Raw genomic sequence first — 26,461 nt, 5'->3', positions numbered from 1 at the left:
TGCAGCATATATAATAGGTAGTGAGCAACTAAAGATGATTTTAGTTTAAAAAAACTGAACCAACAAAATTTGCATTTTGCCATATCTTAATATTTAATAACAGAAAGGTGTTACATGAAAATAGAAAACGATCGCTAAATACACTACAATAATAGAATGATGGTACATTAAAATGGAAAAATTCTTAATTACATTATATTTAAGAAAGAACGAGGTTACATTATAATAGAAAATGATAGCTAATTATAATTATTGATTTTTTTTTAATTGAGAAAGGCTCACTCAGATATGGGGTAAGCATTCAGCCCAAGGGATTCACCCAGGTTTCTGATCTTCATGTGCTACTAGTGAAAATAAATGGCCTAACAGGGAAGTCAAAGGAGCCAGAAGGGTACCTCCATATAAGGGAACTTTTGGCAACATTCAAGAAACTCACACTTCTACTCTCAAAATCAAGGAACACACCAATCCGGCCCACGGGTATCTCGATATAGTGAGGAGATATCGGGGAGGTAGTCAACAGGCTACAGTGAGCATCCTTTTTCACACAGAAAAGGAGAAATACGTTCTCAGATTCAATCAGAGCAAGGCTTTTCCTTGCCCTAGAATCTTCACAGACCCCTAGAGCCCAGTCCCAAGAGTGGTTCACATTAACCTCCCAGTAATGTTTTCCAGAGCTGAAGCCTTGGTCTCCCCAAGCAGCAAAGTAGCTGCATAGGCCAGAAATCAAGGATGTATCTTGATAGTCCTCTCCAAACAGCAAACTTCTCACACTGTCAAACAGCATGATATTTTGGTTTTTTATTTCATTGTTGAAACAAACGTCCACTGTGGAAAAAAAGAATATTCCAGTCAAAATCAGTTTTCTAATTCATCTTAGATGAGAGTCTGCTTAGAGTCATACAGAAAGAAACAGGCAGATATTAGTGACATGGTTCTGGTGAAGAAAAAAGATTATATTCAAGGACAAACTGTAAATCTTCAGAACATAACTAAACACCAAAACAAGAAGAAAAAATCTTCTAAATATCATAAATGATAAAGCTTACCTTTGCTGGTTATTTATCAAGACACCTAAAAAATCTAGAGACCTGGGCACTGCCAGAGTCCACTGCAACGTACCTGACCAATGTTAACCTTTCTCAGGGGGGAAAAAAATTTAAGATCTGGGTAAATGTGATCTCTAACAGTGATATTGTGGTATTCTAGTTAGACTAACACTCACCCCGGAAGCAGCTGAGGCTGTCAATTATTCCAGGGATGGGCTGAGCGCTGAGCCTTGGCCTCACAGGCTGGGGTATGGGCTGCACCACTGACTCACACCTGCAAGGAGAGAAGTGACACTGATCTCTCTGGCACCAAAGACTCCATCGGAGATTACAAGAAACAGTGTTTAGAGAAAAAAAAATCAGTATTTTCAAAATTCTTTTTTTTTTTTTTTTGGTGGTACTGGGGTTCCTGGAAGCCCTTCTACCTCCAGGCTACACTCCCAGACCTATTTTATATTTTTGAAACAGGGTCTCTTACGCCAGCGCGGCTGGCTTCGAACCTGCGCGATCCTCCTGTCTCTGCCTCCCAAGCGCGGGGATTACAAGCATGCGCCACCACGGCCGGCTTGAAAATTCTTTACCAAAGCATTTTATGTGACCAAGGTTTTGCCTTTGGTGAGTGCAAAGCCAAAGGGCACAGCAGAAGATAAGAAGATGGAGAAAATCTATACTATTTTCTGCATCACATTAAGAGAGGCCCAGAGTTATCTAAAAACCAACACTCTCCTCAAAGAAAGGCAGCATGGGGATCTTATTCTGAGAGCCTCTGTTTATTCATTTGAGGGGCAGGCCCAATCCTGAGCAGGCTAAGCTCAGGATGTACATTTCTGAACATGATTAGTTCAGATTCATGTTCAAGATGAAAAGATACCAAGGCACATTTCTAGGTATGCTCAGTGAAGAGTCATAGAAGCATTTGCTCCCCAAAGGTGCCTATATCTCTGGGCAGCTACTACTGATATTTAGTGTAACTCCACAATTATGAGACAAGATTGTTTTAGTCTTCACAAATCTGTTTAAATTTACTTCTTTGCCTATTTCACCTATCACCTGACAAAAAGTATTTCATGCATCTCCATATATTTATGACATAAAATCTGAAAAAAGGCAGCAAGAAATCATATTCAGTAAAACACAAATACACAAAGAGGAGGTACACTGACTTGATGAGTGCTGTTTTCATACTCAGAAACATGTTTACAGCCGTCATGGTACCTCATGCTACCCCATCCCCTTTAGAGCCCTCATGGTACCCCATCCCCTTTAGCCCTCATGGTACCCCAGCCCCTTTAGAGCCCTCATGGTACCCCATCCCCTTTAGCCCTCATGGTACCCCAGCCCCTTTAGAGCCCTCATGCTACCCCAGCCCCTTTAGAGCCCTCATGCTACCCCAGCTCACAGTGTTCATTACACTCACGTGCCAATTGTGTCTTCTAAATCCTGTTAAAGAGAGAGAGGAATGCTTAGATTTTATCAAAAAATAAAAGCTCAATTTCACCATATTTATATACTCTACCCATCCAGTATATGTATTAGAGACAGTTAAAAAATCATTTCCAGCCAGGTATGGTAGCACATACTTGTAATCCCAGCATTTGAGAGGCTGAGAAAGGAAGATTGCAGGTCACAGACAGCCTCAGCTACTTAGTGAGGCCCTTTGTAGTTCAGTGAGACATTCTTTCAAAATAAAAAATTAAAAAGAGGGCTAGAAGTATAGCTTGGAGGCAGAATGACCCGGGTTCCATCCCCAGTACATAAAAAAAAAAAAAAACCCAACATATTTCCACCAGGCGTGGTGGCGCATGCTTGTAATACCCACACTTGGGAGGCGGAGACAGGAGGATCGCGCAGGTTCAAAACCAGCCTTGCTGGCTTAAGAGACCCTGTTTCCAAAGGAAAAAATATATATAAAATAGGTCTGGGAGTGTAGCCCAGATAGAAGGGTTTCCAGGAATCCCAGTACTACCAAAATAAATATTTGCAATTGAGAAAAACCCATCAAAGTGCAGGAAATATAGAAACATATCTTTGGTACACATCTGTGGGCAAGGCATGTCCTTGGCTCTCACCTGCAGGAGCTCCATGTCTGGCTTGCGGCACAGTTTCATCAGTTCCTTATAGCTGGTCCTGAGGCGCTTCTTGTTTTGAACCATTTTGGTTTTCCTTTTCTTCAGTTGTTGGAAAATGCGCATGCCTTCTACTCTTAGTGTCTCTAAATGTTGATTTTCGTTCTTTTGGGTTAATGGAGAGAACATCCTGTAAGCTACCCTGGTCATCTTCTTTTGTAGACACATATACCACTGTAGGGACAAGAATTCCTCAATCATATTTCCAAGCCAACTGTATCCTGTTACACTTAATCATCAATTCCTTTAGACTCATATTTCTACTAATAGTTGCACTCAAACTCATATAATTCCCTTTCTCAGAAATTATAGATCCATTTTCTCTTCCCTTCATTTATTTTTCATTATTTACTATTTAAAAAGATATACCTTCCCTTTCTCCCTCAGACCAATTCAACACTTGGTGAGCTCTTTAAACAATCAGAGAAAAGCTTTTTTATGGATAATTCCTTTATATACTTTTTCAAACAAAAATACTGTGTGCATGCATTTGGAATTCATGGATGATTAATAGACACAATGCTTTAATCTGTTAGTAAACAGGTCTTTACTATCAACACCGCCTGCTCCAAAGCCAACCATTCTCTCTGAGCAACTGGTTGCACTGTAATCTCATTGCAGTAGACATTCAACAGATCATTCTAACATCTTAACGGCCCTGATTCCAACTGAAGTGACCAATAGATAAAGTCCCAGCTTCTCTGTCTCAAGCTGATTGGAGGGAAATGTGCTCTCATACTTACAACCCATTGTTTGAGCATTCTTCTCTCCTCACTCAAATTTCTCTGGTTTTCTTGGATCTTTTTCCATAAAGCTCTCATTTGCTTCAAATATTTCTCCTGTAAAACAACATAATTTGAGCACAGGATAAGAAAACAAGTTTTGGCTTCAGACCCACATTGAGGAAGAATAGCAAGGGTGTTAGGTAAAACTCTTATAGGTAGAGTACAGGTATCAATTTCCTATGTTTGCTATGAGTGCTAATCAATTTCAGGGGCTTTTGGACTGTGAAATCACAAAATATAATCCAGTTATCTAGGGAAATGGGCAAATAAGCAACTTTTTTTTTTTTTTTTTTTTTTTGCGGGTCTGGGGATGGAACCCAGAGGCATTTGACCTCCGAGCTACACCCCCTGCCCAATTTTTTATTTTGAAACAGGGTCTCACTGAGTTGCAGAGGGCCTCACTAAGTAGCTGAGGCTGTCCGTGAACCGCGATCCTCCAGGTCTCAGCCTCCCAAATGCTGGGATTACAAGCGTGCATCACCATGCCTGGCTGCAAGTTAACTTTTTGATAGTGTGAAAATTTGCATCAGAATATGGATATAATACTGATTTTTTGCTAATTCTTTTTTTTGTGTGTGGGTCTGGGGATCGAACCCAGAGGCATTTGACCTCTGAGTTACAGCCCTTGCCCTATATTGTATTTTTATTTTGAAACAGAGTCTCACTAAGTTGCAGAAGGCCTCACTAAGTAGTTGAGGCTGTCCACCATCCTCCATCTCGGCCTCCCAAATGCTGGGATTACAAGCATGCGCCACCACGCTCATCTGTTTTGCTAATTCTAATGTACTTTTTCTTACTTATTTTCCCATGTTAAGAAACACATATTCTATAGAAGCTTTTTGAATTTGCAGTCCCCTCAACCACTGTGCTGGCAATAGAACCCAGAGGCCCTGCACCCTAGGCAAGTGCTCCATCACTACACTACATAAAATACTAAATAAAGATGACATTATTCTTCTGTTGATACAGGGTCTTATTAATTTGCTTAAACTGGTCTTGAACTCATCATCCTTCTGCCTCAAACTCTCAAGTACCTGAGATCATAGTCATGTGCCAACACACCCGTTTGAATATGTAATTTTGTTAGATTGCCAACTCTTTATGATCATGAGTGTTTTCAGTACCTTGAGTATTATTACATTGTACAATCAATCACTCTAATGACAACATCATCACTTTCCCAGGCTCCACGAAGACAGCTATACTCAAACATTTTATTCACAATTCTATTCTTCATACTAGAACACTGCATGGCACTCAGTAGAGAATGATGGTTCTCATATCCCTCTAATCTTAGCTATTCTGCCCTCCTGTCTTCAGAGAGCATCACCTGTTCTCAGAGGTCTCACTCACCCGGTAGTCCTCTGCAGCCCCTTCAACAGGACGCAGCCTGTGAGCCTTGTGCTCCTGTGAGCTGCAGCAGAGAGCACACAGCAGGCTCTTGTCCTCTTCACAGAACATCTTTTTTGGCTGTTTGTGGGTCACACATTCACATCCCTTGGAGTTCAGTAAGTGTTTCAAACTGATTTTTCTGCCAAAGGACACCAGATTCTTCAAACGGATACTGGTTTGGAAGTCTCTCTGCTGTGACGGCTCCCTGCACACAGGGCAATGGGCAGAAGTTTGGGCTTCTTTCCAGGCGAGGCAGAGACAGGGCCAGCAAAAGCTGTGCCCACAGTCTATGGTGACTGGGTCTATGAAGTAGTCCAGACAGATGAAGCAGGTGAGTTCTTCCTGGAAGGCTTGTGTCATGACTGTGCCCATCTTCCTGAGGGAAGAAAATCAGAATAAGCTCATTTTCTACCATGCGGAAACAAAGGAATCAGCACTAATTTGGTCAAGTTGAGACCTAAGATATAACATCTGTCTATAGACAGATAATATGTATTATCTCTTTTATAGATATACAGCTGTATGTATTCCATGTTCACAGCAGAAGGTAACACACTTTATGCACAAAAAATACAATATTTTACATGAAATTTTGGAATTTATAGCAAGTACAAAACTGCAGGTATCTGAAAAGTAAATACTTCCTGAGTTCTTAATTCTTTTCCTTTGTTTTATAGCATTGAGAACTGAACTCTGGGGCAATCAACTTCTAACCTATACTCCCAGCCTTCTTTATTATTATTTTATTTTGATTAGGCTATTGCTAGGTTGCTGAGAATTTTGCTAAGTTGATGAAGCTGGTTGAGAACTTGTGACCCTCCTATCTCAGCCTCTCAAATACTGAGGTTATAGGTATGCACTACCACACCCATCTTGAGTACTTGTAAAAACTAGGATCAGCTACAGAATACATTAAATATTGAACTAAAAGTAATCACCAAGTTAGTTGCAAGGTATATACCAAGACAACAAAATAGCAGCCTAATCATTTCTAATTAAGCAACTGGCATCATTTGATAGAATGGAAACTCTGTTTGATGATAACTTACAATTCACATAATTTGCTTGTCTAGTTTGGATAACTATCAGAAACTCCTCTTTCTTACATCATATACTCACCTGAAGAATATGTCTGTGGTCTCCCAGTGCAAGTCCTCTCAGGGATCAAAGCCTCTCAGCCTGGGAGCAGCAGCCTTCAGAAGTCTCTCCAGTCCCAAAGACCTCTAGGTTCTGGAATGAGTGAGCTTGGCCCCTGGAGGACTCTTTTATCCTTCCAGGAGACCACGCCCATTTCATCAAATGATTGCATTTCCTGGAGCTTGTGATAGGGTGCTCCAAGATTCGTCAAAATGGAGGAAAAGATTGGCTCAACTCCTTACCTAATCTCATAAACAAATTTATATAAATTTCCTCTCAGCTACACCCTTAATTGCCCAGGGTGTGGAGGTGGCAAAATCCTATAATCTCAGTAGGTGGGAGGCTGAAATAGGGGGATTGAAAGTTCCAGCCCAGCCTAGACAATTTAGCAAGGCCTTCTGGCAATTTAGTAAGATTTTGTTTCAGTGAAAAAATAAAAAGGCCTGGGGGTAGAATGCCCCTGGGTTCAATCCCCAGTCCTCAAAAGAAAACAGAACAAAACACAAATTTTTGGAGTGCTTTTATTTGTTTCTTATAAATCATATAAAAGAGGATGTGATTAATTTATGTGCTTACTAAATGTTTTAGAGTTGGGAAATGTTTTGCTCAAGATTTACTTTAACTTTTTTCTGTTATATGGAATGTGGTACAGTTATTAGTTTCTTTTTGTACTTTTTTTTTTTTTTTACTGGGATTAAACCCATTTATTTTTGTCCTTTAATATAAGGAGACCTTCGGCCCAACTCCACATTGGAGATTTTGCCAGGCCTCACATTCACCCGAGCTCAGGAATATTCAAATTTAATATTTAACTTAATTTGTTTACTTATTTATTTATGATATTAAGGACTGAAGACAAGAGAATTCTTCTGAGGCACATCCCCAGCTCTACTTTTTTATTTTGAAACAGGATTCTCTAGGTTGATGAGTCTTACTACATGTTGAAGCTATCTGGAACCTATAGTCCTCCTGTTTCAGCCTCCTAAATAGTGGGATTACAGAAGTACACCACCATGACCAGCTTAGTTTTCTATTTAGAATGATCTTCTGCACATAAAAAAATTAAAGGTTTATATATTCTACTTTAAAATGTTTTTGTGTTTGTTGTACTCAGGATTGAACCCAGGGATATTTTACCTCAGCAAGTAATAAGACTTTCATCAACCAAACAAGACCCTGTTTCCAAAAAAGAAATAAAACTGGTCTGAAAGTATATCTCAGATGTCGGATACCTTTGGGTTCAATGCTCCGTACCACAAAAAAAAAAAAAAAAAAAAAAAAAAAAAAATAGGGGGCATCATGGTGTAAAGAAAATACAATTATAGGATCAAAATGAATAAAATGAATCTACTGATATTTGTTGGACATGAGATTATTTCATAGAGCCCAGCATTGCAATTCCAGCTCTGCAGAAGATATCAATTCCAAAGCTATCCTCAGAGAGTTAGGGAGACGCTGTCTCAAAAGATAAAAGGAGCTTGAAATAGACCTCACTGGTAAAACATCTTCTGAGTTCAATAATTATCTTCTGAGTTCAATCCCAAGGGGTGAAAAGAAAACTTGTCATTTTTTAATAAATTTTTATTGGTGCTTTGTAGTCATACATCTCAATGGGGGTAAAAAAAAAAAAAAAAAAAAACTTGTGGAGATATACATGCACACATCAGCCAATCGGCCCCTACCCAATCCCTAACCCTTCCCTCCCCCTACCTACTACCCATGTTTGGCTTCCTGACACAGTTCATCATTGCTGAACTGTAGAATCAGCCAAGTTGTCCTTCAATGAATGAGTGGATTTCAAAACTATGGAATATGTATACAATGGAATTTTGCTCAGCCATAAGGGAGAACAAAATTATGGCATTTACAGTGAAATGTCACAAAAAAATAAGAAATCAGATGCTTTTCTTAATGTGCAAATTATTAGGGAGAAATGGGTAACAGGAGGAACTCTAGATGAAGAAGGGACCCTACAGAGGAGCAATGAAGGTGACATATCTGAGGGGATAAGAGGGAGGATAAGGGAAACTCTTTAAAGAAAACTTGTTTTATACCTAAATCAATAATTGTGTGTGTGTGTGTGTGTGTGTGTGTGTGTGTGTGTGTGTGATACTTGAGACTGAACCCAGAGAAATTCTACCTCCATGCTACACCTTCAGCCTTTTTAATTTTTTATTTTCATTCTTGCTAAGTTACTAAGTGCCTTGCTTAATCAGAGGCTGACCTCCAAACCAGTGATCCTTCTGTCTCAGCCTCCCAGTACAGTACTGGGATTATAGGATCACCTTACTGGGCTCCATATACACTTTTTTAGTCTTTGATTATAATATAACATTTTATCCAATAGTCTGTATTTTTTGTTTCTTTTCTTCCTTTTTTCTGTTTTCTTTTTCTCTTTCTTCTGTACTGGGTTTTAAATTGAAGGCCTTGCTTATCCTAGGTAATCACTTCATATCACACCCCTTTTTATTTTATTTTGAAACAGGGTCTACCAGCGTTTCCCAGGCTGGACTCAAATATGCACTCTTGCCTTAACTTTCCAAGGACCTAGAATTACAGGCCTTGGCAATTGTATCAAGATCTTGTTCATTTCTTTGTTTGGTACAGGGAATTGAACCCAGGGATTTTTTTTTTTTTTTTTTTTTTTTTTTTGTAGTACTGGGGTTCCTGGAAACCCTTCTACCTCCGGGCTACACTCCCAGACCTATTTTTATATTTTTATTTGGAAACAGGGTCTTTTAAACCAGAGAGGCTGGTTTAGAACCTGCGCTATCCTCCTGTCTCTGCCTCTCTAGCACAGGGATTACAAGCATGAGCCACCACGCCCAGCTAACCCAGGGATTTTCTACTGCTGAACTAAACCCCCAGGTGAACAGGATCTCACTAAATTGCTAAGGCTACTCTGGAACTTCAGATCTTTTTATTTGAGCCTGGCAAGTACTGGGATTAAAGGTATGTTCCAGCCGGGTGGTGCAAGCTTGTAATCTCAGCATTTGGGAGGCTGAGATAGGAGAATTGTGTTTGAAGACAGCTACTTACTGAGGCATCTGCAACTGAGACCCTGTTTCAAAATAAAGAATAAAGCCAGGCGTGGTGGCCCACGCTTGGGAGGCTGAGACAGGAGATTGCACAGGTTTGAAGCTAGCCTCAGCTACTTAGTGAGGCTCTCAGCAACTTAATGAGACTCTATTTCCAAATAATATATAAAATAGGTCTGGGAATATAGCCTGGAGGTAGAAAAGCCCCTGGGTTCCATTCCCAGTACCACCAAAAAAAAAAGGATAGCTCAGAGGTACAATGCCTCTGAGTTCCATCCCAGTACTACAAAAAGTAAAAATAAAAGAACAAAATACTTTTTTTTTTTTTTTTTTTTTTTTGGGGTCTGGGAATGGAACCCAGGTTCATTCGACCTCCGAGCTACACCTCCTGCCCTATTTTTTATTTTTTATTTTGAAACTGGGTCTCACTGAGTTGCAAAGGGCCTCGCTAAGTAGCTGCGGCTGTCCGCAAACCGCGATCCTCCGGTCTCAGCCTTCCGAATGCTGGGATTACAAGCGTGCGCCACCACACCCGGCAAGAACAAAATACTTAAAAAAAAAAAATAAAATGCATGTTCCACCACCCCCAGCTCTCCGTATCAAATTAAAAAATGTTTCAAGGGGCTGGAGTAGTAGTTTGGTGACAAAACAGTTGACTAACATCTATTACCCAGGGCTCTGGGTTCAATCCCCTGTAAAGAGAAACAACAACAACAAAAAGAACTGATAAGAGAAAGAAAAAGCTGGACATGGTGGTACACACTTGTAATCCCAGTACTTGGGAAGCTGAGACAGGAAGATCACAGGTTCATAGCCAGCCTCCGCAATTTAGTGAGGCTCTCAGCAGCTTAGCGAGACCCTGTTTCCAAATAAAAAATAAAAATAAGCTGGGCGTGGTGGCGCACGCTTGTAATACCTGCACTTGAGAGGCTGAGACAGGAGGATCTCACGGGTTTGAAGCCAGCCTCAGCTACTTAGTGAGGCTCTCAGCAACTTAGTGAGACCCTGTTTGCAAATAAAATATAAAAAAAGGTCTGGGAGTATAGCCCGGAGGTAGAAAGCCTCTGGGTTCCACCCCCAGTACCACCAAATAAATAAATAAATAAATAAATAAATAAATAAATAAATAAAATAAATAAATAAAAATAAAAATAGGTCTAGGGGTATAGCGAAGGTAGAATGCATCTGGGTTCAATCCCCAGCAGTGAAGAGAGAGAGAGAGGCTTGGTTGATTGTACAAATAAATGGAATTGGTGCAGATGTAGAACAAGTGGACAGCACTGGACACATTCTAGGGCAGTCTCAGCTACTTAGTGAGGCCACTTAGCATCTTAGTGAGACCCTGTTTCAAAATAAAGAATAAAAAATAGGGCTGAGAGCGTAGCGCGGAGGTAGAATGCCCCTAGGTTCAATCCTCAGTACTGGAAAAAAAATTTAAATGTTTTTATACAGATTAATCTAATATTGGCTTAGTGAGATCTTATAGCTAAATTTGAGTTGCCCTTAAGGGATGATAGTGGTTTCCTCAGAAGAAGTACTGTTTTGTTTTGTGGTAGTGGGAATGGAACCCAGGGGCTTTCTACCTCTGAGCTACACTCCCAGACCTATTTTTTTATATTTTATTTGGAAACAGGATCTCAAAGTTGCTAAGAGCCTCACTAAGTAGCTGGCTTCAAAACTGCTCAATCTTCCTGTCTCAGCCTCTTAAGTACTGGGATTACAAGTGTGCACTGCCGCACCCAGGTAGAAGTACTGTTTTTTGTTTTGTTTTTTTTAAATAATATCACCAGTACACTGGCCAACACACTGAAAAGAATTTTAGTCTATGCCATAAACATGGCAGACTGCCAATCCTAGTTTAACTTTTTAAATATGGATAAACCTCAAATACTGAGGATAATGTGGCATTGAAGTTAGTTACAGAGGAGAGGAGAAAAATAGAATTTTATTTACGAATAAAATGGGGCGACTTTTTAAAACTTCTATAAAATGGTGTAGATGTATGTGTGTATATACATATATTTTAAAATATTTAGAAGAATCAGAGAAAGTAACTAGAAAAAAAAAAAGGGAGATGATTCAGGTAAGAGAGTAAATAATTGCTGTAAGAGCCCTGAGAAAGCACCACAGGCTGACAGCTTGGGACCCATTAGAGATCTTAACTTTGTTTATTTATTAATTTACACTGGGGACGGAAACCATCAGCATTCTACCTCAAAGTTATATTCCAAGCCTTTTTTTATTTTTTTGAAGAACTGAGGGTGGAACCCAGAGACATTCTACCTCCAAATGACACCCCCAGTCCTACTTTTTTATTCTTTATTTTGAAATAGGGTATCACTGAGTTGCAAAGGGCCTAAGTAGCTGAGGCTGGTTGCAAACCACGATCCTCCTGTCTCAGCATCCCTAATGCTGGGATTACAAGCGTGTGCCACCACACCCAGCTCCAAACACTTTTTATTTTTTACTCTGAAGCAGGATCTCACAAAGTTGCTCAAGGTCTCACTAATGGCTGAAGCTGACCTCAAATATGCCACCCTCCTAACTCAGCCACCCAAGTACTGGGATTACAGGCATGCACTAGCATACCAGGTTGAGATCTTAATTTAAACAGGGAAAGAGGCAAGGAGCATAGAGGAAGGATGATAGAAAGGATTACTAAACACTCACACTTTGCTGGTTTGAGACAGGAAATTTATGAAGTACTTGCTCCTTGTTAAGGAAATCATACTGGGAGTTTGACATTTTCTATTGAGAGTAAGGACACGCAATCATTACCTCTGAAGGACGAGGCGGACTTAAGGAAGATGATGATCAAAGCTCAGCATCAGAAGTGGCACCTGTTTCTCCTGGAGGAGGAGCAACTCTATCTGGAGAGGCTGGACAGAAAAACAGAGGAGATTTTTGAGCGAGTCAAGGACAGTAAAGTTGAGATGAGGTGACACAAAGAAAGCATTAAAAAAAAAAACCTCAAGCTGACTGAGGAGAGCCACCACCCTGACAGGGAGCTGATGCAGGTGAGGAGGGAGGGTCGTCCTCACACAGGAAGCCCTTTCTGGGCAGGGTAGCCATGACATTGGGATGTCATCTGTGTACATAAGCTGCGTGGTGCATGCGCCTTCAGTCCTGTTATTACATTTGTCCTATCACTTGTTTCTGCATATTCTGGTAATTGTCAGAGATTTTTCCATTCTAGAAAATAACATAGGACAAAACTCCCTTTCCTGTCTTCAAGACTACTCTTCACACAGATGACCTAAAATCTCAGTGATCAGAGGAAAGGTAACTTTGTTGAAGGCAATATTTATTTGGTGACTCCCAAGTCCAAGATCACGCTCTGTTGTTCCACCCAAAAGCAACTGAGACTTTGTCTTCACCCGGGCAAGACATGTAGAATTGGTAATCACTTTCAAAGTGCAGGCTCTTTCTGGGCTCTTTTCTTCTCCATGCACGAGGAAGTCTTTCATGTTTAGTTCAGATGCTATTAACAGAGCCTCAGGTGGTTCATTAGAGGGAAATAAAAATATGCATTTTTTTGTGGTACTGGGGTTCCTGGAAACCCTTCTACCTACAGGCTACACTCTCAGACATATATATATATATATATATATATATATATATATATATATATATATATATATATTTTTTTTTTTTTTTTTTTTTAAACAGGGTCTCTTATGCCAGGGCAGCTGCCTTCGAACCTGCATGGTCCTCCTGCCTCTGCCTCCCAAGCGCAGGGATTACAAGCATGTGCCACCACGCTAGGTGCAAAAATATGCATTATTTTAAAAAAGACAAGCAACAGTACCCGAGATGTAGAAGGGAAGTATTCTCCTTGTTAATATTATCTTTTAAAAAAAATCACTATTTCTTTTCTCCTCTTTCACTATCTCTTTTATCCCCTTTCAGTCCTTGGGGAATATACTTGCAACGTTAGTTTTTAAGTTATCTCCAATTTCTGAGAAGGATAGTTTCTTGTTAAAAAAATGAATGTATATTCTTGGAGTTATTCATATTTTTCTATAGATATTTTGTTTTGAAAGAGGCTCAGAGGCATTATGTTTCTTGGTCTCAGGAATGACCTTTTCATGGAGTTGAATTAAAATATACCTAGGAATGATTTGTATCCCCCACTCCCTCCATCCTCTGGGGTCTCATCCCAATAAAACTTAATAAGGATATTTATATTTACTTTTATTTATTTTTATTTTTTATTTTGGTGGAACTGGGGTTCCTGGAAGCCCTTCTACCTCCGGGCTACACTCCCAGACCTATTTTATACTTTTTTATTTGGAAACAGGGTCTCTTAAGCCAGTCCGGCTGGCTTCGAACCTGCGTGATCCTCCTGTCTCTGCCTCCCAAGCACGGGATTACAGGCGTGAGCCACCACGCCCGGCCCATAAGGAGATTTTAAATAAGGTATCCCAGAGAACGTCCTTGATCTAGAGAGTTAGAATGTGAAAAAGACCAGGAAAAAACCAAGATGCCTCAAGGTTGGAAAGGAGATGGCAGCTGTGTCCAGTGAATGCAGATGACCAGACTTCCCTAGCACAGCTCCGCCCAGGAGAGGCAGAACTCAGAGGAAGCCTGACCCTGGCCCCTCAGGGTCAGGCTGCCCAGCTGAACTAGTTTCCTTGATAGACAGAAGGAATCATAGAGAAGAGTCTGGCTCTGGGAACATTTCGTTTTAGATGCTGACTGTATCAGTGACTTCTGCTGCCTGAAGTCCCAAAGGTTTTGTCTTAACTTTTTCCTCTTTGTAAGATACCAAAATCATTGCATCACCCAAGGGAGAATAAGTAATAGAGAAAGGAAATGACACTTAATCATTTTAAAAATTAGAAAATGTTGGAGAAGAATGAGTAGATTGGATTTTGATACAGTAAGTTGGAGAAAAGGTGACATTTCTTATATCCTCAAGAAGATAGAATAAAAATATACATTATTAGCCCAAAATTGAAGGACTCTGATGAAATATCTTGGATTTAAAACTAATGTTTTTGTAATAATTATGTAATCAGTCTTTGGCCTAGAAATCTATCTGATGTCAATCTTCACAGGACTAGGTTGGTGCAGATACAGAGGCCCCAGTCAGTGAGCCCAGAGCTCCTTTCCCTGCACATAACTGGAGTCCTGTTCCTACTGAACCTGTTCAGAGGTAAGGGGTAGCCTTCCAACAGCAAGGCCTCATTTTATTTAGTGGGTCCCTAAAGATGATTTATCTCTTATTTTAATTTTTCGGACTCGAAGATGGTACTTGATTTTTCTAATTTTTTTTTTATTGGTGCATTGTAGTCATACATGTAAATGAGATACAAGTTAGTAGAGACATAATGCACACATCACTCATTTAATCCTTCCCCACTTCCCAACCCACTCCCTCCCCTTTCCCTCCTTCTCATGTTTGTCTTAGTAATTAACTTTGATATGTTTGTGAATGTACACGGTGTACATTAGGAAATTTCTCTTTTTCCCTCTCACATCCCCCTCAGTTAGGTCAACTTATTTGCTCATCTATGGTTTCTCCTTCTTGTTTGAGAATTTCTCCTATAACTCTTTTCCTCCCTAGCTTCTATGTATTAGGGAGAGCTTCATTTTTTTATTTTTTGTGACGGATTAATCTCACTCAGCATAATGTTTTCAGTTCCAACCATTTTTCTGCAAATGATGTAATTTTGTTCTTCTTTATGGCGGAGTAAAATTCCACTCTTTAAATGTCCCATAGTTTTGTAATCCATATGTTGATGGATATTTTAGAGGTTTCATAATTTGGCAGTTATGAGTCGTGTAGCTATGATCATAGATGTGCACGCATTCGTTTCGTAGTTTGGTTTCCATTCTTTTGGGTGGATTCTCAGAAGTGATATTGCTGGATCATATGGTAGGTTTGTTCCCATTCTTCTGGGGACCCTTCATACTCTTTTTCAAACTACTTGCACTCATTTTTAATCTCACCAACAATGTATTAGAGTTCCTACTTCTCCACATCCTCACCGACATTTGTTATTGTTTTAATGATTGCCATTGTAATTGGAGTTAGGTAAAATTTCAGGGTAGTTTTGATTTGCATCTCTCTGATTGCTAATGATGTTGAACATTTTTTCATGCATTTGTTGGCTATTTGAATTTCTCCTTTCATGAAGTGTCTATTTAGTTCACTTGCCAATTTTTTGATGGGGTAATATGTTTTCCTAGCGGTGAGTTTCTAGAGTTCTCCGTACATTCTAGAAATTAGTCCTCTATCTGAAGAATAGTTGGTAAAAATCTTCTCCCATTCTGTCAACTCTCTGTTGAGGTTCTTGATATTTCCTTTGCTGTATAGAAGCTCTTCAGTTTAATGCAATGCTACGTACTGATCTGCCTTTTAGTTTCTTGTGCCTTTGGATGTTGTTAAGAAAGTTTTTATCTGTGCCTATATGTTGCAGTGTTGGGCCTATGCCCTCTTTGAGGAGTAGCAAAGTTTCTGGTCTAATTTCCAAGTCTTTGATCCATTTTGAATTGACTCTTATGCAGGGAGAGAAAGTGGGATTTATTTCTATCATTCTACATATGGCTAACCAGTTTTTCCAACACCATTTCTTGAAGAAGCTATCTTTTTTCCATTGAATGTTTTTTTGCCCCTTTGTCAAAAATCATGTGTGGATTTGTTTCTGAGTCTTTTATGCTTCTCCATTGGTCTGTGTCTGGTGTGTGTGTGTGTGTGTGTGTGTGTGTGTGTGTGTGTGTGCGTGCTAGTGTCATGCTGTTTTTATTACTATGGCTTTAGGTTGAAGTCAAGTATTGTGATGCCTCCTACATGGTTCTGGTTGCTGAGAACTACTTTGGCTATTCTGGGTTTTTTCTTGTTCCAAATGAATTTTAAGAACTGACTTTTCTATGCATGTGAGAAATGACCTTGGTGATTTAATGGGTATTGCATTGAATTTGTAGGTCACTTTTGGAAGAATGGCCATTTTGATGATATTTATTCTGCCTATCCAAGAACACTGAAGATCTTTTCATCTCCTCAGTCTTCTTCAATTTATTTTTCAATATTTTATAATTTTCTTCTTAGAAGTCTTTTACTTTTAAGTTTATTCCTAATTATTATTTTTTGAGTGTGGGCTATCATGAGTGAAAGTGTTTTCTGGATTTCTTTTTTAGTGGATTTTATGGTTGGCATACATGAAACCTTCTGATTATTATTTTTTTTTGGTGGTACTCGGGATAGAACCCAGGGGCCTTCTACCTCCAGGCTACGCTCCCAGACCTATTTTATATTTTTTATTTGGAAACAGGGTCTCTTAAGCCAGCTAAGGCTGGCTTCAAACCTATCCTGCTGTCTCAGCCTCCCAAGCGCAGGGATTACAAGTGTGCGCCATCACGCCTGGCAGCTTCTGAGTTTTTAAGGTTGATTTTGTATTCAGACACTTGGCTGAATTTTGGTTGAGTTTCTTGGGTCTTCTAAGTATAGTATCATCTGCAAATAGTGATAGTTTTAGTTCTTCTTTTCTTATTTGTACTCCTTTAATTTTTTAGAAACTTTTGTATCTTCTTTTCCGAACTAATGCAAAAAAGATGAATATTTTAGTTCTGATACAGGTAGTGGAGGAGAAGAAAGAGTATTTATGTCATGTGGGATTTCTGTTTTGTTTTATTGTTTGGTTTTTGTGACACTGGGGATTGAACCTAAGGATGTTTTACCTCTGAACTATATCCTTATCCCAATTTTATTTGTTTTTTTTTATTTTGCTACAGGACATTATCAATCCAACAACCTAAGCATCCCTCAAATTTATTCAAGTTGCTGAGAGACTGAGAGACTTGCCAAGTTGCTAAGACTATTCTAGAACCTGCCATCCTCCTGTGTCAGCTCCTAAGTACTGGGATTAAAAGTGTGAGCCACCATGCCCTACAAATATTGTGGTTCTTAAGAGATATAATGCTTGCTTCTCAGAATATCAGTCAATATCTTGTGTTACATCAATTTATGCTAATGTTGAATGTCTATAAATGATATTGATAGAAAGTGGTAGTGCAGCCGGGCGTGGTGGCGCACGCTTGTAATCCCTGCGCTTGGGAGGCAGAGACAGGAGGATCGCACAGGTTTGAAGCCAGCCACGCTGGTTTAAGAGACTCTGTTTCCAAATAAAAATATAAAAAATAGGTCTAGGAGTGTAGTCCAGATGTAGAAGGGTTTCTAGGAACCCCAGTACAACCAAAAAAAAAAAAAAAAAAAAGAAGGTGGTAGAGCAATCCTATATTCCCAGTACTTGGGAGGTTGAGACAGGAAGTTTGTTAGTTTGAAACCAGCCTTGGCAATTAAACATGACCCTGTTTCAAAATAAAAAAATTAAGAGTAACCGGGAGTGGTGGCGCACGCTTGTAATCCCCGCCCTTGGGAGGCTGAGACAGGAGGATCGCACAGGTTCGAAGCCAGCCTCAGCTACTTAGTGAGGCTTTCAGCAACTTAGTGAGATCCTGTTTCCAAATAAAATATAAAAAAAGGTCTGGGAGTATAGCCCGGAGGTAGAAAGCCTCTGGGTTCCACCCCCAGTACCACAAAAAAAAAAGAAAGAAATTAAGAGTGACTGAGGTGTAGTGCAGTGATAGAACTCCCTTGAGTTTAATCTCCAGTACCAAGAAAAAAAGTTATTGGTTGTTTCTAATTTGTTGTAAAGACCAAATTTATCATCCATTGGGCAAATACTGTATTTTCTTATATAATCAGAGTTTTGGCCAATGAAACAAAAGACTAAATTTTCCCTACAGAGAATATTAAAAAAGAATTTTTTTTTTGTGGGTCTGGGGATAGAAGGAACCCAGGGGCATTCGACCTCTGAGCTACACCCCCTGCCCTATTTTTTATTACTTATTTTGAAACAGGGTCTCACTGAGTTGCAGAGGGCCTCACTAAGTAGCTGAGGTTGTCTGCGAACCGCGATCCTCCTGTCTCAGCCTCCCAAATGCTGGGATTACAAGCGTGCACCACCACGCCCGGCTCCTACAGAGAATATTTTTAATATTATCAGATGGATTCCAAAATAACAGATACGTAAGTCATCTGTGGACATGGCTCAACCAGGTTAGGCCCATGCTAGAAAATAAGTCTAGAGCAGATAGCTGAAACCTAAATTAGGATGTCTAGAGACTAAACACACAATGTAAAGTCTGATCATTTTTTTTTCAGAAACAGCTAAAGGACACATATGCTGATTTCCATAAAATTGTTTAATGTTTTAAAATATAACAGACACAGCTTATATCGTAATGAATACCCAGAACATAGCAAAGTGATACCTATTTGTTAATGGTACTAAAGGCAAAGAACCCAAGAAGAGTTTTCTAGTAAAGCAGAAGAGCTAGGTGTGTCTTGAAAAAATAGCTCTAGGGTAGTCATTAAATCACTGCTTCATATAGTACATTATATGTCCAGTTTATTTTTTTTCCTCTGTGATTTGAAGATTTCCATATGCTGTAGAGGTCCTTGTAACTCTTCTTTATACACGAGTGTATCTGAACTCTTCTTAGCACTCTGCATTTCCTTAGTGTAGGGTCAAATGAGAGCGCCGAATCCTCTAACCACTAGACCACCAGGGAAGTGTAGGATCAAATGAAATGACTTGTCCCTCAGAATATGGAAATACAATTTGCTGATCTCTTGTCCACTGAAGCCTTCCCTTGGTCTTGGTTTCTCATGGAAAGTGAGATTAATTTAGGTGTGGTGACATATATCTGCACTGGAGCTAGTCAGGAACCTGAGGCAGGAGGATTGCAATTTCTAGGCCAGCCTAAGCAACTTAAAGAGACCCTGTCTCAAAATAATTTTATTTTATTTTTAACAATAGGGTGGGGGTTGTAGTTCACTGGTAGAGTGTTTCCCTAGCATTATGGGACCTTGGATTCAGTCTGTGGGAAAGAAAGAAAGAAAGAAAAGAAAGGAAGGAAGAAAGGAAGGAAGGAAAGAAGAAAGGAAGAAAGGAAGGAAGGAAGGAGAGATGGGAGGAAAAAAATTATAAAGGTGAGGTTTCATGAGGATTCTTTGGTAATTTCCTACAGCTGAGGGAGCTGCCATCTGGGACCTCATGTCAGGTTAGTCTATATGTATCAGGTCTGTGCACATACTGTAACTTACGGAATATAATCATTGTTTAGGTATAAAATGAAATACCCACATTGAACATATACATGTATTTGTTGAATTTTATTTAATAATAAATTATGTAATCACCATAAATATAAACTCAGAGAAGTTTTTATCACCTTGAAAAGAAACTTAGTACTTGTTAACATTTGCTCCCTATAAGTTCACTCCCATACCTAAAAATATCGTATTAATTTTGGTCTTTATAGTTTGAGTATTATAGAAATTTTGTACAAATAAAATATAATCTGTGGCTTTTTGTTTCTTCCATTTAACATAAAGCTCATCTCCATTGCAGTATGTTTTATCCATATATTTGAGTCAGGTAGAAGAATGGAGTTTGTATCTTGGCTTTCTAAGGAAAAGGAAGGGTGTTTAGTTTTTCCTAAAATCTGACCTAGTTGGATAGATCCAAATAAAAGACATGTTTCTAAACATAAACAAATAAAAGATGTTATGTTTCTCTAAATCCTAGTCATTCATCACATCTCAGCTTGAAGCTTTTTCAGGAAAGTTCTTCCTGATTCCATAAACCAGGGGTAATTCCTCTTAAAATACACTCTGAAAATACTATACAATCTCATAATATTCACTACTCTCCATTTGTGTATTTTACTTTTTCTTAAGATTATACCTATAAACAAGCTCATACTGTATTTTTCCTTTTATATATGGTTTATTTCACCTAGCATGATGTACTCCAGGACCCAAATCAGTTTTATAAAATAGAAAAGACTTTGAGAAGTAAGAAAGCTTCTGATGATTAGAGATTTACTTTTGCTGTGGTTGGATAACCTGCCTGTGTTTGGAAACAGACAGCCTGATGTGCTATTGGTCTTTGGGGTGCCAGAGAATACTCAGTGAGCCAGCTCCTTCACATCTCCTGGGGCCACATCACAATTCTTTACCTACTCTTGTCTCTTTATTCCTTGGTCTTTATTTTACCCCTTTTCCAAGTATAAATCAGTCTTTTATAACTTTGTTATTTGAGCATCTGAAAACTTCTTTTACTTGCTAATAGCCCTGCTTGTCTGGCTCTAAGTAAAAGGTATTTTGCATGAATGGTGGGACAGTGATAAGAAGGACTGACAAATGACTGGCAGCATTGCTCACAATGGTCTATAACTCAAAAGGGAATTCCCACTGAACTGCAGTTGTTGGCAATGCAGTTTAGGGAAATATGGAATTGATATTTATTATGGATATGGTTTGAAGAATAGAAATTATGTACCTATTGTTATAAATTAAACTGTTCTTGGTCAGTCTAACTCATTAAAGAGTAAGTATATAACAGAGTCAGAACTGAGCAGGCATGGTAGAACACATGGGCATTCCCAGGACTTGGAAGGCCAAGACAGGAGGGTCCTAGGTTAGAAGACAACCACTTAGTGAGGTGCTGTTTCAAAACTAAATTGGGGGCCGAGTGTGTTGGGACACACCTGTAATCCCAGTGCTTAGAAGACTGAGATAGGAAGATCAGCAATTTAGTAAGAACTTGTTTTAAAATAAAAAATGTAAAGTGCTGGGGGGGCGTGTAGCTGGGAAGTAGAATGCCCCTGGGTACAACCTCTAGTATAACAAATAAATAAATAAATAAATAAATAAATAAATAAGTAAGTAAATAAGTAAATAAGTAAATAAATAAGCAAGCTGGGATTATAGGTTTTCATCTCCAAGACCACAAAAATAAAATAAATAAAAAGGGTAGGAATGCAGAAGATCAGAGGTAAAATGTTTCTGGGTTCAATTCCAGAAAGGAAAAAGAAAGAAAGAAAGAAAGAAAGAAAGAAAGAAAGAAAGAAAGAAAGAAAGAAAGAAAGAAAGAAAGAGAGAAATAGCTCAGAGGTTGAACACGCTTGGGTTCAATCCCTAGTACCATAAAAAAAAAAGAATTTAGAAGGATGCAGTTAAAAACAAATGATATGGAAGGAAAATAGGAATTGTGGCTGTGAATGAATCGAATGGAAGAGAGTATCTGAAGAAAGAGCAGCAGGGCTGCGGATCCTGCACTGTTAGTCAACACACCTACCCACATACAAGGGCTGAAGGCCGTATTAATGATGAGGGATGAGCAAGGCTGAGCAGGACAATCTGGTTTAATAATAATTGCAAGTTTCTACTCTTAGACCTATTTTCCCCATTTTTTCTATCTCCTAATTCTGGTGGCCACCATTCTACTGTCCATTTCTGTATTTTACTTTTTCTTAAACAATCTGATTTAAAGACCAAATCATGTAACTTACCCATGTCAAGATTCCAAGTGGAATGCCAGCCTGGTGGTGGGCACATTCCAGGTTTGTGGGAGGGCCTGGGCAGCGTCCTCTCTCTGTGTTATACTTTAATCTGGTGGCTTTCCCAATTTCTACACATGTTGAGTAGAGTAATTGTGACATCAGAAAGAAATTATCCAATCATGGTTTCTGCTTTTCCTCTAAAATTTCTTTCACTTTTATTACTCTTTTCTCTCTACCTATACTTCTTCCTAGTTCTCACCTCTCACACACTCTAGAACTTTTTGTATACTGCTTTTGTACAGTATACCAGCATTTTAACATTTTTTTTAATATTTATAACCTTTTGGGGGCCCAGAATCTTAGAAAGACTCAATTGGAATATATCTTGTCATGAATGCTAGCTGTCAAGACATCAGTCATTTACTCTGTTGAAAAGAGAGAGCTGCTGTCGGGATGATTGTATCATGTGTGTCTATTATCAGCGCTGTAGTAATGTCCCCTTGTGACGTCATTAGGTGTAATGTCTACAAGCAGTGAGCATTTTGGTGATACCTTCCTATGAAGGATGAGGAAACATCTCTCAAACAAAACACAAAATTTGTGACTCAAAGGCTGGTGAGATTGTGGGTTTGGATAAATATTTAGCCACTTTTCCATCAAGCTAAACATTATTTTTATTAAGATTTAATTATTAGAATATATATTAAGAAATTTATTTATTTTGCTTTTTGGGGGTACTATGTATTGAACCAGGAGCATTGTACCTACAAATACCCTCAGCCCTTTTTATTTTTTTTTAAACAGAGTCTCATTAAGTTCCTGAGGGTCGCGCTAAGTTGCCAAGGCTATATTGAACCTGTTATTCTCCTGTCTCAGACTCCCACCTACTGGATTAGAGGTGTGCACCACTTACCAGGCAAACTCATTTCTTTGGGTTCTGAATTGAACGTGGGGGCACTCTACCTCTGAGTTAAACTCCCAGCTTGTTCTATTTATTTTATTCTTTATTTTGAGGCCAGCCTCAGCCAAACTGCTCATACTCCCAAATACTGGGATTATAGGTGTGTGCCACTGCACCTGAGTTACTGCTTCATTAGCACATATGCCATGCTGGTTTCAAACTTAGCAGTAACCCATTTGTAGGAACTTGCATTTTTAGAGTTCCAAGACTGTTCTTTCGTGATGTGAGAAGTGGAGAGGGCATCAGGGTTATATAAGAGAAAATTGATGGGGAATAGTGAAAATGATGTTTTATAATGTTAGAGGCTCACTGAGTCATGAGCAGGTCAAGTTGTTTTATTACAAGATTGGTTTTCCAGTAGAACGATTTTATGATGGTTATGCTAGCACATGCCTGTAATCATAGTATGTGAGAGTCTGAGCCAGGAGGCTCACAGGTTTGAGGGTAGCCTCAGCAACATAGTGAGACTCTCAGAAACCTAATGTTTAAAAAAAAGAACTTAGAAAAGAGATGGGGTGCAATGCACAGATAGAATGATTCTGTGTTCAATCCCCAGTAACACAACACACACACACACACACACACACACACACACACACACACACACACAATTTTTATATATCTTTTCATCTTGGAAAGAAAAATTGAAAAGGGTTAGCATAAATCAACAAGTATGCTTTGTTAGGTATGTTATGCAAGATATGAATATCTGCCAAGATGCTTTTATTTCTGACAGCAGTCTTCTGTTTGAAGGCTAATGAAGAAGGAATTTTGCATGCTTGCAGCTTCTGTATTAATAAAAGGCCAAAGACCTGTTGAAACAGATATAGGGGTTTTCCACAATGGATCCTCAAGACATAGATTGCAGATGCCGCCTGACTAGACATCGGCAGCGGTCATATTTGAGGTAAAACTACATCTTCCTGGGGTTTGCTATATTTAATTATCTATTCAATATCTGATCCTTTGTTATATCGCAGGCTTAGTAGAGATGAGGGAGTTGTATCCTCAGAGCTTGGCACTTAATGGCCTGCTAGAGCTTCCACACACATTGACCGAGTATTCTGGAAGATGAATCCTGTTGGCAAACTGCTAGAGAATGCGTCAGCTTCTATTAGTCAATCTTCACTTATCTGTCAAAATTAAGAAAAAAACATAAAAAACAAATTTTCACAAATAAGTGTCTTAATCACTAGTTTCCATTTTCTCTTTCTGACAAATCTTTTGTAGAGGATTTTTTTCCTTTTTTTTTTTTTTTTTTTTTTTTTGTTTTTCGGTACTGGAGATGGAAACCAGAGGCAATTTACCTCCGAACTACAGTTGTTGTAGAGATGATTTTTTTGTGCCTTCTTAAAGACTTGAATCTATAACAGAAGTCCCATATGTAGTTTATAGAAAAATCCAAGAGTCTAAAAATTACATAATTCTGTAAATGTTCATGGAAAAAACAAATAACATTTTATATTGTTTTGGCATAGAGGAGATCTTTGTTCTAATTGTTAGACACTGAATAGTCATTTAAAGTTCTATATTCTTTAGTAATAAAACAGATAAGATAAAACACTTCCCTGGGTGCTCTAGGGAAGTGTTTTTTAAACCATGTTTGAAAAATGCAGTTACTTCTCTCACTATTGAACCTTTTGAATAGTTAATATTGTATTTTATTTTATCTGTGGTGCTGGAAATTGAACCCAGGGGCATTCTACCTCTGAGCTACACTCTCAGTCCTATTTTTTATTCTTTATTTTGAAACAGATCTTACTAAGTTGCAGATGGCTTCACTAAATAGCAGAGGCTGGCTGCGAACTTGCAATCCTTCTGTCTCAGCCTCCCAAGTACTGGGATTATAAGTGTGTGCCACCACATTTGGCAAACATTTTCTTTTTTTAATCACTGTATGGGATGCTTTTTAACCATGCTAGAGGGATATTATTTTGTTATAAAATATCTTTCTAAAGATGTTAATCTCTAAAGTAGAAAACATTAGTGACATCAGTTGAGAAATGTCCAAAGGGCTAGCTATTGAATTAGCTAAATTTAATAGGATTTAAACAATATGAAAATATTTAAAACTCAATTGTTTGAATAGGATTTTTTGAAGATTTAAAGAAGTTTATTAAAAAGATAGAAATACAGAACATAGTTCAGCCCCATGCCAGAATGGCATGGGGGGGTGGGGGTTGGTTCGAGCCAATTTACCACCTCAGGATATTTGTTTGGAAGTTAGATTTTAGGAATTCTACAAAAGTTTCAAGAGAAAATCATTATGTCAGTAAACAATTACATTAAATTAAATAAATCATATACTGCCTACAGCCTGTTAGAAGCAAAGAATAATGTTTTACCTAAAGTCCTCAGGATTCCAGACAATATAGCAAAGATTGAGCATGATCCTTGTGGTATCATCCCCTTCAAAGTCCACTTAGCAATTTTGCTTTGGCTGAAAACATTTTTTAAAATCAGTTATGAGAAATCACTTGTAACCTGATTGAAGTAGTGCCCACCTGTAATTCCGGTACTCAGGAGGCAGAGATGGATTGGAGGTTCATACCCAACCTCAGTGACTTAGTAAGATCCTCTACAACTTAATGAGACCCTGTTTCAGAATAAAAAAATAAAATAGGGCTGAGAGTATAGCTCAGCATTAGAACACCCCTGGGTTGAGTCCCCAGTACCAAGTAAATAAAAATTAAATAAGTCAATTGAAAATTGCTAAAATTTTCCAATGGGATGAAATGAATAGATGCAGACTTTTTTTATACAAATGTTTAAACACCTTTAAAAATGCATTATAAATGCAATAGAAGGACAAGGATGGGGTGGGGTGGGGGATGACATTTGCTAAAACCCACTGTCAGGAACTATGCAAGGCCCTTTCAGTGCTTCTCTAATTTGAACCTAGCCAACAATATTCCAGTGGGGTATGTAAAAATCTCCCTTAAAGGAGAGGACACAGAGTTACAGGAGTTTGGAGACATAGTCCAACAGGTGAGAGGGAACATAAGAACTCACTGGCATCATTGTTGATGGTGTTGTATAGTTGAGGTTGGAGTGGGCGACTGTGCGGTATGCCAGACCTGAAATTTCTCCTGAGTTTGACCAGCTGGAACTTGGGTCAGAATCTGGAAGCAGAGTGAGTGACCAGCAGGAGAAGAGCACTTTATGCACTTTGCTGAAAAAGTCGAGAATTCTTGAGTGGGGGCAGCAGAGGAGTTAATCCAGTTCTTTAAGAAACAATGAGAAATGATTTCTGCAGCTCCCACAGCCCAGGGGGTTTGCAGAATGCAAGTTCCTGGCCAAAAGGAAGAACGCCTCCTCCTTCCTTCCAAGGTTCCCAGGGACCCTGGATGTTAGGAGGAGCTGGGCTCTCCCACGATTTTTCACGGTCTCTGAACTGAATAGGGAGGGCAGAGCAGGGCTTTGTGAAGGTCAGTGGTGTCCAGACCTGCCCCAACCCCGCGCTCACCACTCTCTGTTCCCTGCAGCCCCAAGGCCTTCGAGGACAACTGGCAACCCAGCCTTAGAGCAGAAGCCATGGCGAGATCCAGGGCCCGTCTGTACCTTTGGATGTGCCTGGCTGCAGCGCTGGCATCTTTCATGGTGGGCTTTATGGTGG

At 39.1% G+C, this 26,461-nt stretch overlaps 2 protein-coding genes across 2 annotated transcripts in view; one reads left to right on the top strand and one right to left on the bottom strand.

Moving 5' to 3' along the window:
* Positions 1 to 334: 334 nt before the first annotated feature.
* On the bottom strand, positions 335 to 26,381 carry LOC308258512 (tripartite motif-containing protein 43-like; the record flags this gene model as incomplete). Its single annotated transcript, XM_080689141.1, has 8 exons — positions 335 to 828; positions 1,226 to 1,323; positions 2,467 to 2,489; positions 3,119 to 3,349; positions 3,919 to 4,014; positions 5,314 to 5,728; positions 25,808 to 26,017; positions 26,230 to 26,381. The coding sequence occupies 8 exons, from the start codon at positions 26,379 to 26,381 to the stop codon at positions 335 to 337; spliced, it is 1,719 nt and encodes a 572-aa protein (XP_080545267.1).
* The window catches only part of NAALAD2 (N-acetylated alpha-linked acidic dipeptidase 2), a gene marked incomplete at its 3' end in the record, with an annotated part of 46,591 nt that continues 46,500 nt past the window's right edge, over positions 26,371 to 26,461 (top strand). Inside the window, exon 1 of the mRNA XM_080711494.1 lies at positions 26,371 to 26,461. Within this exon, the coding sequence (XP_080567620.1) occupies positions 26,380 to 26,461 (82 nt within the window). The 5' untranslated portion in view covers positions 26,371 to 26,379.

This window comes from Muscardinus avellanarius, assembly GCF_963383645.1.
Source record: "Muscardinus avellanarius genome assembly, chromosome: 1".
In the NCBI taxonomy this organism is placed as follows: domain Eukaryota; kingdom Metazoa; phylum Chordata; class Mammalia; order Rodentia; family Gliridae; genus Muscardinus; species Muscardinus avellanarius.
The sequence above is the reverse complement of the archived record's forward strand: the minus strand, read 5'-3'. Positions and strand labels throughout refer to the sequence as shown.